At 38.7% G+C, this 13446-nt stretch overlaps 1 protein-coding gene across 1 annotated transcript in view; it reads left to right on the top strand.

Annotated features, from left to right (window-relative positions):
• LOC126237242 (uncharacterized) overlaps positions 1-13446 on the top strand; it is a 56755-nt gene that overhangs the window by 20455 nt on the left and 22854 nt on the right. Inside the window, exons 4-5 of the mRNA XM_049947150.1 lie at positions 12241-12272; positions 13179-13212. Coding sequence (XP_049803107.1) covers positions 12241-12272; positions 13179-13212 — 66 coding nt within the window. The remainder of the gene's footprint in view (positions 1-12240; positions 12273-13178; positions 13213-13446) is intronic.

Genomic DNA, 13446 nt, shown 5'->3' with positions numbered 1-13446 from the left:
TAGGTGACATTCAGAACTGTATCAGATGCTTGTGGAAGTAAGGAACATGGCATCAACATAGGCCATTGTCATCTGCTGCCTTCAGGATCTCACAGATATACTGAACAAAGGCAATTTTTGTCCCAAAAAGTTCAGAATATGCAAGCAGTTATATAACAAATTGGCAACAGTGATACAGGCATATATAGTTATACACTTCCATCTGTTGACCCTCCAGTACCTTTGTCGAGTCACTTCAAATGCTTCATTGTTCTAATGACCAACAATAAACTGCTGCTAGTTCCTTCAGACAATGTGAACACATTGGGTTGGTGCATAAGCTTGTAGCATTTTTGCACAAGTTTAAACGAAACAAAAGTACACATAACAGAGATGTTAGTCATCAATAATATATTCTCCTTCACTTTTTACAACAGTCTGCCAATGCTGGGGTAACATTTTGATTCTATGATTGTAGAAATCTCTTGATTTTAAGGAAAGAACTTGCTGAGCCATGTTCTGAGTGCATTTTTATCTAGAAAGGAAGTTACTTGAAGATTATTCGATAGAGTGGAAAAAGTGAAAACCTGAGGGCACAAAATCAGGTGAATAAGGTGGGTGTGGAATGACTTCCCAACCCAATCCCTATATAGTGTTTTTTGTCAGTCTAGCAGACTGTGGACACGTGTTATCACTTCGCACGGTCTTCCTGTTTCTATTTCTTGGATTGTGTCTTCAAGACACCTCAATTGTTGACAGTAAATTAAGGCAGTGATGGTTACACCTCAAGGAAGCAGTTCATAGTACACTACACCATTGCTGTTCCACCAGTGCATAATATTATCTTTCAATGGATGTGCCGAGGTCTTTGTATGCGGAGTTGCTGCTTTGTTTGGACTCAACCACTCCTTTCTTTTCCTTACCTTAGCATAAAGACACCATTTCTGTTCACCAGTAATGATACAAGATAGGAATGGTCAGTGTTGTCTACGTACGGTCATCTGCTGATCTTTGTGATTTTGGCTTAGGGCATGCTGTACCCATAAACCTAATTTTTGATCTTCCCCATTGCATGCAAATGTCACACGATTGTGGAATGATCATTATTCATCACTTATGCCAGTTGTCAAGTACAATGATGTGGATCATTGCGGATTGTTGCACTTAAATGATTGTCATCCCCAATCACAAATCCTGTCCAAGTCATCTTGTATCCTCCTACAGTCACTCAATGACGACACCTTCCGGTACACCACAGCATCATCAGCAAACAGCCACACATTGCTATCCACCCTATCCAAAAGATCATTTATGTAGATAGAAAACAACAGCGAAATTACCACACTTCCCTGGGGCACTCCAGATGATACCCTCACCTCCGATGAACACTCACCATCGAGGACAATGTACTGGGTTCTATTACCTAAAAAGTCAGGAATGGTCAGTGTTGTCTACGTATGGTCATCTGCTGATCATTATGATTTTGGCTTAGGGCATGCTGTACCCATACACCAGGATCCATACATCAGGATCCCAAAGGTTTTCCTGAATATGGAGAGACCCTAATGTTAAAATGATCCTCCTCAAAACAAGAAAACCATTTTATTACTGTGCTCTGTCTAGTGGCATTATCTCCATATAAGGTGCTTTGTCTCTCACTGCCTCCAATGCTCTCAACCCTCTGTTGAACTCAGACACAAGAATAGCTCAGAAATGTTCTGGTTTCTCCAATTGGCACTCCGTTTTCTAGCGATCAGATCCCACTCACTGTCCCCGAATGACAAAATGACAATGTGTAAATTCAAATAGCAACAATGAACTACAAATAAAAAATGACTATCTATAAATAAACCCATAGTAACCAGAATACCAAAATACAAAACACAGCATTCACGTGACAGTTAATATAAAAAAGAGCTATAATTTCTCATCATCTGAGTCATCTTCTGCTTCAGTTTCTTATGCTTTTTTTTTTTTTTTTTTTTTTTTTTCCCCTACTGCCAGGTACTCCAAATCAGCAACCCCAGTAGTCATTAGACATCATGACAGAGTGGAATGGGGCACTCCGCGAAACTCACGGACTTCGAACATGGTCAGGTGATTGAGTGTCACTTGTGTCATACGTCTGTACGCGAGATTTCCAAACACCTAAACATCCCTAGGTCCACTGTTCCTGATGTTACAGTGAAGTGGAAATGTGAAGGGCACGTACAGCACAAAAGTGTACAGGCTGATCTCCTCTCTTGACTGACACAGACCACCGACAGTTGAAGAGGGTTGTAATGTGTAATAGGCAGACATCTATCCAGACTGTCACACAGGAATTCCAAACTGCATCAGGATCCACTGCAAGTACTGTGACATTTAGGTGAGAGGTGAGGAAACTTGGATTTCATTGTCGAGTGGCTGCTCGTTAGCCACACATCACGCCAGTAAATGCCAAATGACGCCTCGCTTGGTGTAAGGAGGGTAAACATTGGGTGATTGAACTGGAAAAACATTGTATGGAGTGACGCATCCTGGTACACAGTGTAGCAATCCTATGGCAGGGTGTGGCTATGGCAAATGCCCAGTGAACGACATCTGCCAGTGTGTGTAGTGCCAGCAGTAAAATTCGGAGGCGGTGGTGTTATGGAATAGTCATGTTTTCCATGAAGAGGGCTTGCACCCCTTGTTGTTTTGGTTGGCACTATCATAGCACAGGCCTACATTGATATTTTAAGCATCTTCTTGCTTCCCACTGTTGAAGAGCAATTCGGGGATGGCGATTGCGTCTTTCAACACAATTGAGCACCTATTCATAATGCACAGCCTGTGGCAGAGTGGTTACATGACAATAATATCCCTGTAATGGACTGGCCTGCACAGAGTCCTGACCTGAATCCTATCGAACACCTTTGGGATGTTTTGGAATGCCGACTTCGTGCCAGGCCTCACCGATCGCCATCGTTACCTCTCCACAGTGCAGCACGTCGTGAAGAATGGGGCTGTCATTCCCCAAAAAACCTTCCAGCACCTGACTGAACGTATGACTGTGAGAGTGGAAGCTGTCATCAGGGCTAAGGGTGGGCCAACACCGTATTGAATTCCAGTGTTACCAATGGAGGGCACCATGAATTTCTAAGCCAGTTTCAGCCAGGTGTCCAGATACATTGATCATATAGTGCGTATGACAAAGCTCTCTTTGCTTTGTAGAAATTTCCTAACAAGAATATTGAACCTCAACAGATCTTTTGCATCCCTCGTAACCTTGCATGGCACATACATATCTCAGTCAAATTGTACAACACTGTTGAATTTGATCAAATAATACTTTCCAAATTCAGCCTAGGTAATTTGTTGTCCGTGTCTTGTCATATTTGCGTAAGCAGAAATATTTTCTCTCATTTCTTGACATTTATTTCAACACCTGCAGTAACTGATGCTGTAACGTGAGTCCTGTGACCACCAATATCCTCCTTTATTTTAACTGAATCAAAAAGTTAGGGATTGTGTAGATTCACAGGCTGGTTGTCCAACTGTCCAAGATAATTTTCAAAAAAATATTTAAAGCAGCCTCACATGATTCCCTGACTCTGGCATCTGTTTTAAGCATGAGAGCCTCCCAGCTGATAAGTTGGAATTCCCCCCCCCCCCAGTTACTGTAGCATGATCAGGAAATGTATCTACTGTAATCTTACACATTTTCTATGAAGCATGCTGCCACTGCAGCATTGAAGCAGATTATCTTTACATAGATTATTTCACATTCAGAATATGTAAAACCTCATTAGATCATAATGCAGGTTTTCTCAGTTTATCAGCTGAGTTGTGGCATTGTATTGTCATTGTTACTGTGGGAATACAGACAACAGCATGACACGATGACTTGGCTGATAATCTGAGAAGGTTTCATCGACCTCATTAGGTGGTATTGAGTTCTTTGTGATGATAAATATGCCACCATCATTAACATCCAATCTATTCTTGTTGGAAATATACCAATTAGAATTTATATTTAACTGCTATTCATTGCTGATTTCAGCTGGCTTTCTGTTCTAAGAGTTATATTGGCATTTAATATCAGTAACGAGTGTGATTAATTATGATACTTTACCCTGGATGCTTACGCAGTTAACTAACAGCACATTAATTTTTTCCTGTTCTGCCAAAAAAGTGTGAGTGGTTTCTCTGTACATAATGTGCCCAAAATACTCCCCTTTGTGAATATCAAGTGAAATTGATAGACCTAAGATTTGTTGGATCTGCACCTTAAACTTCTTTGAGTAGTTGTAAATGACTTCTCACTCAAAGAAAACATGAAATAAGCTCACCTAATTGTTATAAGTTTACCCAACATTATCATGTCTCATCTTTTTTTCAGCATCTGTGCTTTCTGTAAACTTGTTTTCCTTCCTACTACGCCTTTAAATTGTTTGTGGCATCTTTTGTTTACCCTATATTTGAGACCCCACTTCTGAATGTTTGTGTTTCAGATTGAAAGAGTTTCTCTTGAGAGACGTGTATTCAAAAGGTTGCCCAGCATTTCAATTTTTGAAAAATAGTAAGAGAGGCAGATATGTTCCATTGAACATCAAGTGGTCCATTATATGTAAGAGTTTTCTGGAAATTTGTATTAGCTGATTGACAGTAAATATTTAAATGAAATCATTTCTGCTTTTGGCTGTTTAAACTTTTTAGTATGATTGCAATTTTGACATGTTGTCATTTTAAGCATTGTGGGATACTGAACCCACTCAGTAGTATATAGCTGTGCTACAACATTTGCATGAAGTGTTGTAAATTTATCAGCTGTTCCATATACAACATAGAGCTGGTGAAATGATAATGTAAAACACTGAAGTTTAATTTTATTCCCTTTCTGCCAAAAAGTGTGAATGGTTTCCTCTGTACGTAATGTGGCCAAGATGCTCCTCTTTCACCAGATCTATAACATATATGGTATATGGAACAGCCGATAAATTTACAACACCTCATGGGAATTTTCTTGCATAGCATGGCACAGCTTTGTATTTTTGAATGGGTTACAACATTAAACAATGGTTGAAAATGATGACATGTCAAAATTGCAATTGCAGAAAATAATGTTTTACAGCCTAAAGCAGAAATTCTTTCGTTTCAAAATTTCACAAAGTTTATGAACCCAATTATCATCAAACTTCTAACGGTAAATAATTTTTAATCATTGCTGGTAATCTGTAAATACAAACAATACTTCATTGACAAAATTTGTTTACTTTTTTGACAATATTGTAAAGTGCCCATTTATTGCCTCAGTTGCTTTCCAGTTGAGTACCATCCCCCATCATTATATCCTCAAAGTAAGTGAAACCTTGCCTTCATGCATTTCAGCCAACTTCTTTTGCCATTGAGGAAAGTTTTTACTTTGTAGCTTCTGCCTTTGAAATGCTAATACTTCTTTACTAGCAGTCTTCAGCCTCATTGTAAGCCTAAAAGCTCGTCTGATGTTTGTTTATTGCTTTCGTCCTTAACTTGTGTTCATTTCCAGAAAGAGAGGAAAGATACTCAGGAATATTATTATCTCTCTGGTGATTTATTTATATTGGAAATCTTAACTGCTTATAGAATGAAATTTTCATTCTACAGCGGAGTGTGCGCTGATATGAAACTTCCTGGCAGATTAAAACTGTGTGCCGGACCGAGTTCGAGTCTTGGTCCGGCACACAGTTTTAATCTGCCAGGAAGTTTCATATCAGCGCACACTCGGCTGTAAAGTGAAAATTTCATTCTAGAAACATCCCCTAGGCCGTGGCTAAGCCGTATCTCTGCAATATCCTTTCTTCCAGGAGTGCTAGTTCTGCAAGGTTCTCAGGAGAGCTTCTTTGAAGTTTGGAAGGTAGGAGACGAGGTACTGGCGGAATTAAAGCTGTGAGCACGGGGTGTGAGTCATGCTTGGGTAGCTCAGTTGGTAGAGCACTTGCCCGCAGGAAAGGCAAAGGTCCCGAGTTCGAGTCTCGGTCCGGCACACAGTTTTAATCTGCCAAGAAGTTTCTGAACTGCTTACTTATGTGGTGTTGATCTGACAGAAGTAGAAGTATACCATAATAGTTTGTACAGAAATATTTTAACACTTTACACATAGACATAGTGAAGAACAAAATTTTGTTTGATACTGCAAGACACTATTTTCAAATTATTATATTAAAAAATTAAAAGAGAACTATGAGTAAATCAGTCACAAAAAAATAATCAAATGAAACACCAATATATGTTCATCTCTGTTATTTCATGAGAAAATTATGAAAACTCATCATAAGGAGCACTGTTTAAGTATGTCAGTTCAAACCAGTCCTCTGGTACGAGCAGTTTGAGGTCCAGTTGTAACTCACAATGATGAGATGCTTTGTATGATTTGTGGTCCAACTTTGATAGTTTAATTTTTCTGTATCGAAGATCCCAAAATCCAGAATGAGTGCTAGCAGAATGTGGGACATTGTTTAGAAGTGGCAGTGTTCAGGGTGACAGATCTACTGTAAGGTGCAGCATTTGTAAAATTTCAATCATAATTGATGAAAAGCACCAACATCTTCAGATGACATGTGGAAAGCACACCAACAATAAGAAACAGTAATGTGCCAACATTATGGTGAGTCAGTGATTTATTTGTGAGACTCTAGCATGTACAAGTTGAGACATAAGAAACTAATGTTTTTGTGACAGTGGCGGCATTTCTACCATACTCATCTCCTGATGTAACCGAAAACTTCAGAGAAAACTTCAAATTACTTGTACATAAGTTCCCCAATCATACTGTAATCATTGATGGAGACTTTAATCATCCAACAATCAGTTGGGAAAAATACAATTTTGTTAGTGGTTGATGTGATAAGACATCCTGTGAAACATTACTAAATGCCTTATCTAAAAACTGCCTAGAACATATAGTTAGGAATCCCACCCATGATCGAAATATATTGGATTTAATGACAACAAATAGACCTGATGTCTTGAGGATGTCCATGTTGAAAATGGTATCAGCAACCATGATGTCTTTGTGGAAACACCAAATACCAGAGTACAAAAGGCAAGTAAAAAAAGCAGAAAGATATATGTGTTCAGTATAAGCAGAAAGATATATATGTTCTGTAAATTAGATAAAAAAATAGTGTCATATCTCAGTGAGGAACTTGAAAGTTTCAACACAGGAGAGTAGCATGTAGAGGTACTATGGCTCATGTTTAAAAGAATAGTTGACCAGGCACTGGATAGATATGTACCCAGTAGAACACTTCCTAATGAGAGGGAACCTCCATGGTATACAGTCACTGTAAAGAAACTTCTAAAGAAATGGAGACTATTACAAAATAGGTATAATAGAAAGCATAGAACTATAGGTAGATAGATGCTGAATGAAACGCATTTGGCTGCTGAGAGAGTGATGTGTGATGCCTTCAATGACTACCATAGCAGGATATAGTCAAGTGACATTTCACAAAATCCAAAGAAATTCTGGTTGTTTGTAAAGGCTGTTAGTGGCACCAAGGGTAGTGTCCAGTCCCTAGTGAACGAGGCAGGAACTGAAATTGAGGGTAGCAAAGCAAAAGCTGAAATCCTTAACCCCATTTTCAAATGTTCCTTTACAAAGGAAAACCCAGGAGAAATGCCCCAGTTTAATCTTCGTACCACTGAAAAGATGAATGAAGTAAGTGTTAGTGTCAGTGGTGTTGAGAAACAGATGCAGTCTTTAAAATTGAACAAAACTCGAGGGCTTGATGGAATCCCTGTCACATTCTATACTGAATTTACAGCTGAGTTAGTCCCTCTTTTAACTATAATATATCGTAGGTCAAAAAAAAAAAAAAAAAAAAAAAAAAACTGTTACCAGTTCTTGGAAAAAGCACATTTAACACTTGTCTACAAGAAGGTTATTACAAGTGATCCACAAGCTGCTGACAGATTTCCTTGACATCAATTTGTTGTCGAATCTTAGAACGTACTCTGAGCTCAAACATAATGAGTTTCCTTAAACAGAATGATCTCCTCATGGCATCGATCATATGAAACCCAACTTCCATTTTTCTCACGAGACATATTGAAAGGTTTGTATCAAGGCAGTCAGGTAGATGCAGTATTTCTTGATTTTCTGAAAGCATTTGACTCAGTACGACACCTAAGCTTAGTGTCAAAAGTAGGATTATGTGGGGTGTAAGTGAAATTTGTGATTTGATTCAGGGCTTTTTGGTAGGGACGACACAGCATTTTATCTTGGATGAAGGGTCATTGTCAGATGTTGAAGTAACTTCAGCTGTACCCCAGGGAAGTGTGTTGGGGCCCTTGCTGTTCATGTTGTATATTAATGACCTAGCAGAAATACTCTCCTCCACAATTGAGACACAGCACCCAGTGCCATTTCCACTTCCAGTAGCTGTCTTGGTACACCTCTTGCAGGATCGCATTAAGCGCCATCTGCAAATGTTCTTTTATCTCATTGGGGTTTTCAACACTGGAAATTAAAAAAAAAGTCCGCAGGAGACAGGTCTGGAGAGTACAGAGGGTGAGGCAGCACAGTGATTTCATTTTTTGTGCAATAGTCACACACCAAAGGGATGAATGTGCGGTTGCATTATCATGATGCTAGAGCCATGAATTGTCTTGCCACATTTCAGACCATTTCCTTCCCACATTTTCATGACATGATCCAATTGGAATGTTACCTTCTTCTGCAATCTCAGAGAGTCAGTCTTCAATTGGAATGCACAGTTTAATTTCCGTTTTTAATGTGAGTGACATCAGTAGACGTCAAAAGGCATTGTGAATGAGGATCATCTTTAACTTCTGTCTGGCAATTTTTAAACCACATGAACCATTCGTAACACCGAGTACAGCTTAAGCATTCATCACCATAGGCTTCCTGCATCATTTGTTGTGTGTCTGTAAAGATTTTCTTGATTTTCATGTAAAATTTAATCCAGGCGCATTGCTCCTCTAACTCTGCCGTCTTGAAATTCGCAAACTGTGTGACGTAATGTTCTCCTCAATACAGCACTGAATAATAACTAACAGACGTACAACAATGAAACTTCTGGCAGTTACACATTAAACAAAGATGTGTGCAGGGATGCCAACTGCATTTGTTCCAACACACCATCGGTGAGAAATTATGAATGCTCTGGAATTTTTTGAAAAGTCTCTGTATACCCATCATTCTCCTTCCTTGGAGTACCTCCTGGATTAGTCTGTATTCTAGTAAGGATTTTATGAAGTCTAGCACAACCAGCTGTATCTTCCACTTCCTCATGGAATACTTTCCAGGAAGATAACTTCACTTGTTTGATTGCAAGGTTGTGTTTGACAAGGGCCTCCTGATATTTTAACCATTGTTCTTTCTTTGCAAGGTTGAACAATCTTCTTACTTGCTTCCTTTGCACTTCCAAATTGTTGTTCCACCCAGGTGTATTTCTGTTTATGCACTTCTTTGTGATTGGACAGTTTTCTAAATATGAGGTTGGAAAATTCCTTTTGTAACATAATGGCATGTTATGGAGTTCTTTAGATTTCTGGCATGAACCAACTTACCTCCAGTTCCTCCGAGGTCTGAAATGCCCACTTTATGTGAATAGGGTTCCTGGATGGTGGCCACATACACCTACTGTCTTCCTAGAAGATTAACTCAAGATAGCAGTTGCTCCATTGCTGTGTTGTGGGTTTACCTGCAACACTTGCAGCCTCTGGCTTGCGCCATAGTCTTTTCTGATGCCTTTGATTATCCTGATGATGGCACACTTTGAAAACCCTAAGTCAATTTGAGGTCATGTTCTCTCACATTGCCATCAGGGATTTTTCACCAGTTTCCACCAAAACGTTTGACTGTCTGGTACAACATTTTGGTTGATTACTCTCCAATCCACTGTTGAGATCTTCTGCCCCCTTATTTTCTTGAACAGATTCTTTGGAGGTCATCTGTAAGAAGTATTGTTACCCAAATTGATATCTTTGAAGTCTTGAAGAGCCCATCTGCTGCCATGACCAGCAGCTTTATCTCTTTCCACGGAGATGCCTTGGACACCATCTCCTGAGCCACTCCCCTTTTCCCATCCCCTCACAGCCAAAGATAACAGCACCTTTGTCCATTTAGACTTTCTTGAATTTGGATCAGATCCTGCACTTGTGTCTCCCCCCCCCCCTCCTCCTCCCCCACTGCCCTTCTTCTCAAAGAGAGGCCTCTGAATGAGCTCCACCTGCTGTAAAGTTATTTTGACCACAGTGGATATCCCTGTTGCGTAACGAGAGTGCCGTACTACACTTATGTTTCCCTATTTCCTGCCTTGGCTTTTTGTGGGACCGTTTGTCCTGAGAAGTGGGAGTATTAGACTCTTCTCTTGCTCCCTCTTTTCTTGTCCTAGAGGTAGAAGGGGCCTGATTATCCTTCTTACCCCATTCACCCTGAGTCAGTCTTCTGTCTCTCTCTCTCTCTTTTTCTTTCTTTAAAAAGAGAAAAGGTTCAAGACCTTTTAGTTACCTCCATTTGTGTTTAGGAAGCCATTCTTTACCTTCCTTTTATTTGTGTTATTTGAGACGTTTCCTTCACTGAAACACAGACAAGAATTTGATCTTGACCTGATCCAAATTCTCATTAACAGTTTCCATTTCTTGGATTGTTCTATTGCCAGATCCAATTACAGAAACAGCTCCCCTTGGTTCAAACCCCTGATTCTTAGATGTTTGAGCTCACTTCAGTGTCTCAGTTTTTGTTTTGTTTTCTGTGTTCTCCATTTTGGTCCCATGAGAGTTGGGAATCTATTCAGTTGATACCATGGAACCCCACATGGTGCAAGGCTAATTATTCAGGGTGATCACCATGTATCCCTGAAGCTAAATTAAAGGCATACATTCCCACTTGCCGCGTGCCCCTTGGCATGTATTGCACCAAATCTTGGGTTGTGTATCTCGGGAATTGGGAAAGGAATATGGGATTGGTTATGGGAGAGATGGGCTGTTGTGGGACACTCTTCATGTGGTTCACCCGCTGAGGCCTGTCCAGTTTGGAAGACCCTGCCAGTAACTGCACTACAGCTTGCATAGCCCTCAGATTCATGGAAACACACAAGCCTCTTCTTCTATGCAGCACATATTTTGACAAGACGGTGTCTGCTGGAGAGGTGACATATGCTTAAAAAGAATACAGCTGTTACAGAGAAGAGCAAGAAGACTTGCACATGGGATGGGGCATAGAGATTCATGTCTGAAGTGTTTGTGCTGCACAAATACCTTACAATATATTCTCTATACATATTTAAATTAGTTACATTTTTATGACTCAGTCAATGGAAGTTATCAAGTGCAGTGATGTACATGTTCTCAACACTAGGACAAAATTTAACTATTTCCAGAAAACAACATCAGAAAATGACAGCTAGAAGCCCATAGGCTACATCAGTGATTTGATTTGGCTTAACGAACACTCTGGGAACATATATGGGGAATAATTTTAAAACAAAATTAAAATCTTTTCTAATAAAAAAGTGTTTATATTCCCTCAACAAATTATGAGGTACTGATGGTTACATGAACCAGTGGAACATCAGCTGTAATGTAATAAATATATAAAATAGGTATTAGATGCAACAATTTCTGTATTTAACATACTCATATTTTGTGAGTTTAATTATTGTCATACTATCATTTCTGACATTTGCGAAGGTCATCATTATGATTGCTTCATGCAAAGAAAAAGTAAATAAAAATATATAAAACATTAGTTAAAGAAACCTTGGGAAGACCTTTTGAGGTGGTGAGATCCATTGTGAAGAGACTAAATTGATGTAAAAGGCCTGAGCCACAATTTATATGACTGTAATTAAACTAACTATTGAGCCCTTTAATCTAATTTTGGAGCAGTGCTTGCGAAAGATATACAAACCTATGAGGTAAAAAAAGATCATCTTCATGTGATATTGCTGCAATCTGTGGGCTTCGTTTCTGATCAGTATCTTCTCACCACAAGTCTTCCCATTCCTTATACCATCTTCAGCATTGACATTGCCCTTCTTTTGGTCTGTGCATGCCTTTTTGAACATCTGGTTAGTGATGGTTATATCTTTGTGGTTATGGATTTATTTAATGTGTTTATCTTTTTGTAGTTGATTTCTGATTGACACTTGCTTGTCAAAACTTGATCACAAGTTTCCTTTTGGTATTAGGGAATCCATTTCCCTCTATTTTGATGTTTGGGTTTTCCCTCTTTCTTTTTTAGAAATTTACTGCTTCATATGAAGAATGTCATTGCTTTTTATGTTTCAGGATCACCGAGAGGAAGCTAAGTGGCCACACTGGTAAGTGTAGCCATTTTCATTGTTATTAACTTGTTGCCAATTGAATGCTTGTGTTAACGCTGTTAGACTACTAACAGTTCCTGTAACCTGTGCCAAGTGAATCCCAAACATTGTTTCATGCACTGTGTAAAGAAACGTGAATGTCTGAGATAGTGAATTTGGGAATGAAAAGAAAATGTAGTAGGAAGGTGAAGCATTAAATGAAAATGTGGCAGAACAGGTGTTGAGAAATAGAAACTAATAAAATTATAGAAGAAAGACTGTGCAAAGAGAGAATAAAATAACACTGCACAAAGAGAGAATAAAATAACAAAGAGAATTAGTCCTTTTACTGTTTTTGGCAAATAGTACCATACTCGTGTGTAATAGGAGGCAGAATCTGGAAAGGATAATGACTGTAGCATATTTTGTAAATTCATACCGCTCACTAGTAGTGTGGGATCCATGTATGATCATTGAATGTACTGTCTTAATCTAATGGAACCAAAGTCAGGATTACAGTTGTCCATAGGTGTGTATAGTTGACTGAACTTCAGGGATCATTCTAACAAGTGATCGTATGATGAAGTGGAGGAATGTGTTATATGGCACATAATCAGAAGATAAGTGCAAAATACAATCTGTAATATTCTGCTGCACATTTTTTTTTAAAGGGGATGGAGTGGCAGCTGTTTAAATAACTGATACTGTGTACTAAAAAACAGTGGATGGTAGCTACTACTCAATAAAAAAGTTTGTATAATGTCCTTTACTGGACACTGGTCCCAAAATTAGATTTGGCATCAAAATCTTAATATCAATATTTTGTCGGGTGCTTGAACAGTTGATTGATTTTCAGATTTTATTTCTCTGCTATTATCTCACAACATTTTAAGTTTCCTTTCTTTCATGCTAACATGGATGCAGTATTTCCTGCTTACTTCCTCTAAGAAGAAAGAAGGTTTGTATTTATTAAACTTTTGAGTATGTGAAGATGTACTTGAACCAGAGACCTTACTTGAATACACAAAACTGGTTCTGTTTCAGTACTACTATGACTTGTTAGTTTATGTTGAGTATTAATTAGCAGTTCAGTAATTAAATTACTTTTTCTCCACACACTGCATACATGTAGTAAAATATAAGCTCATTTTTTTCTTTATAAATCTTAACATAGGGAAATAAATCTGGCTTC

The sequence above is a fragment of the Schistocerca nitens genome, chromosome 1, assembly GCF_023898315.1.
Source record: "Schistocerca nitens isolate TAMUIC-IGC-003100 chromosome 1, iqSchNite1.1, whole genome shotgun sequence".
Lineage (NCBI taxonomy): Eukaryota > Metazoa > Arthropoda > Insecta > Orthoptera > Acrididae > Schistocerca > Schistocerca nitens.
The sequence above is the reverse complement of the archived record's forward strand: the minus strand, read 5'-3'. Positions and strand labels throughout refer to the sequence as shown.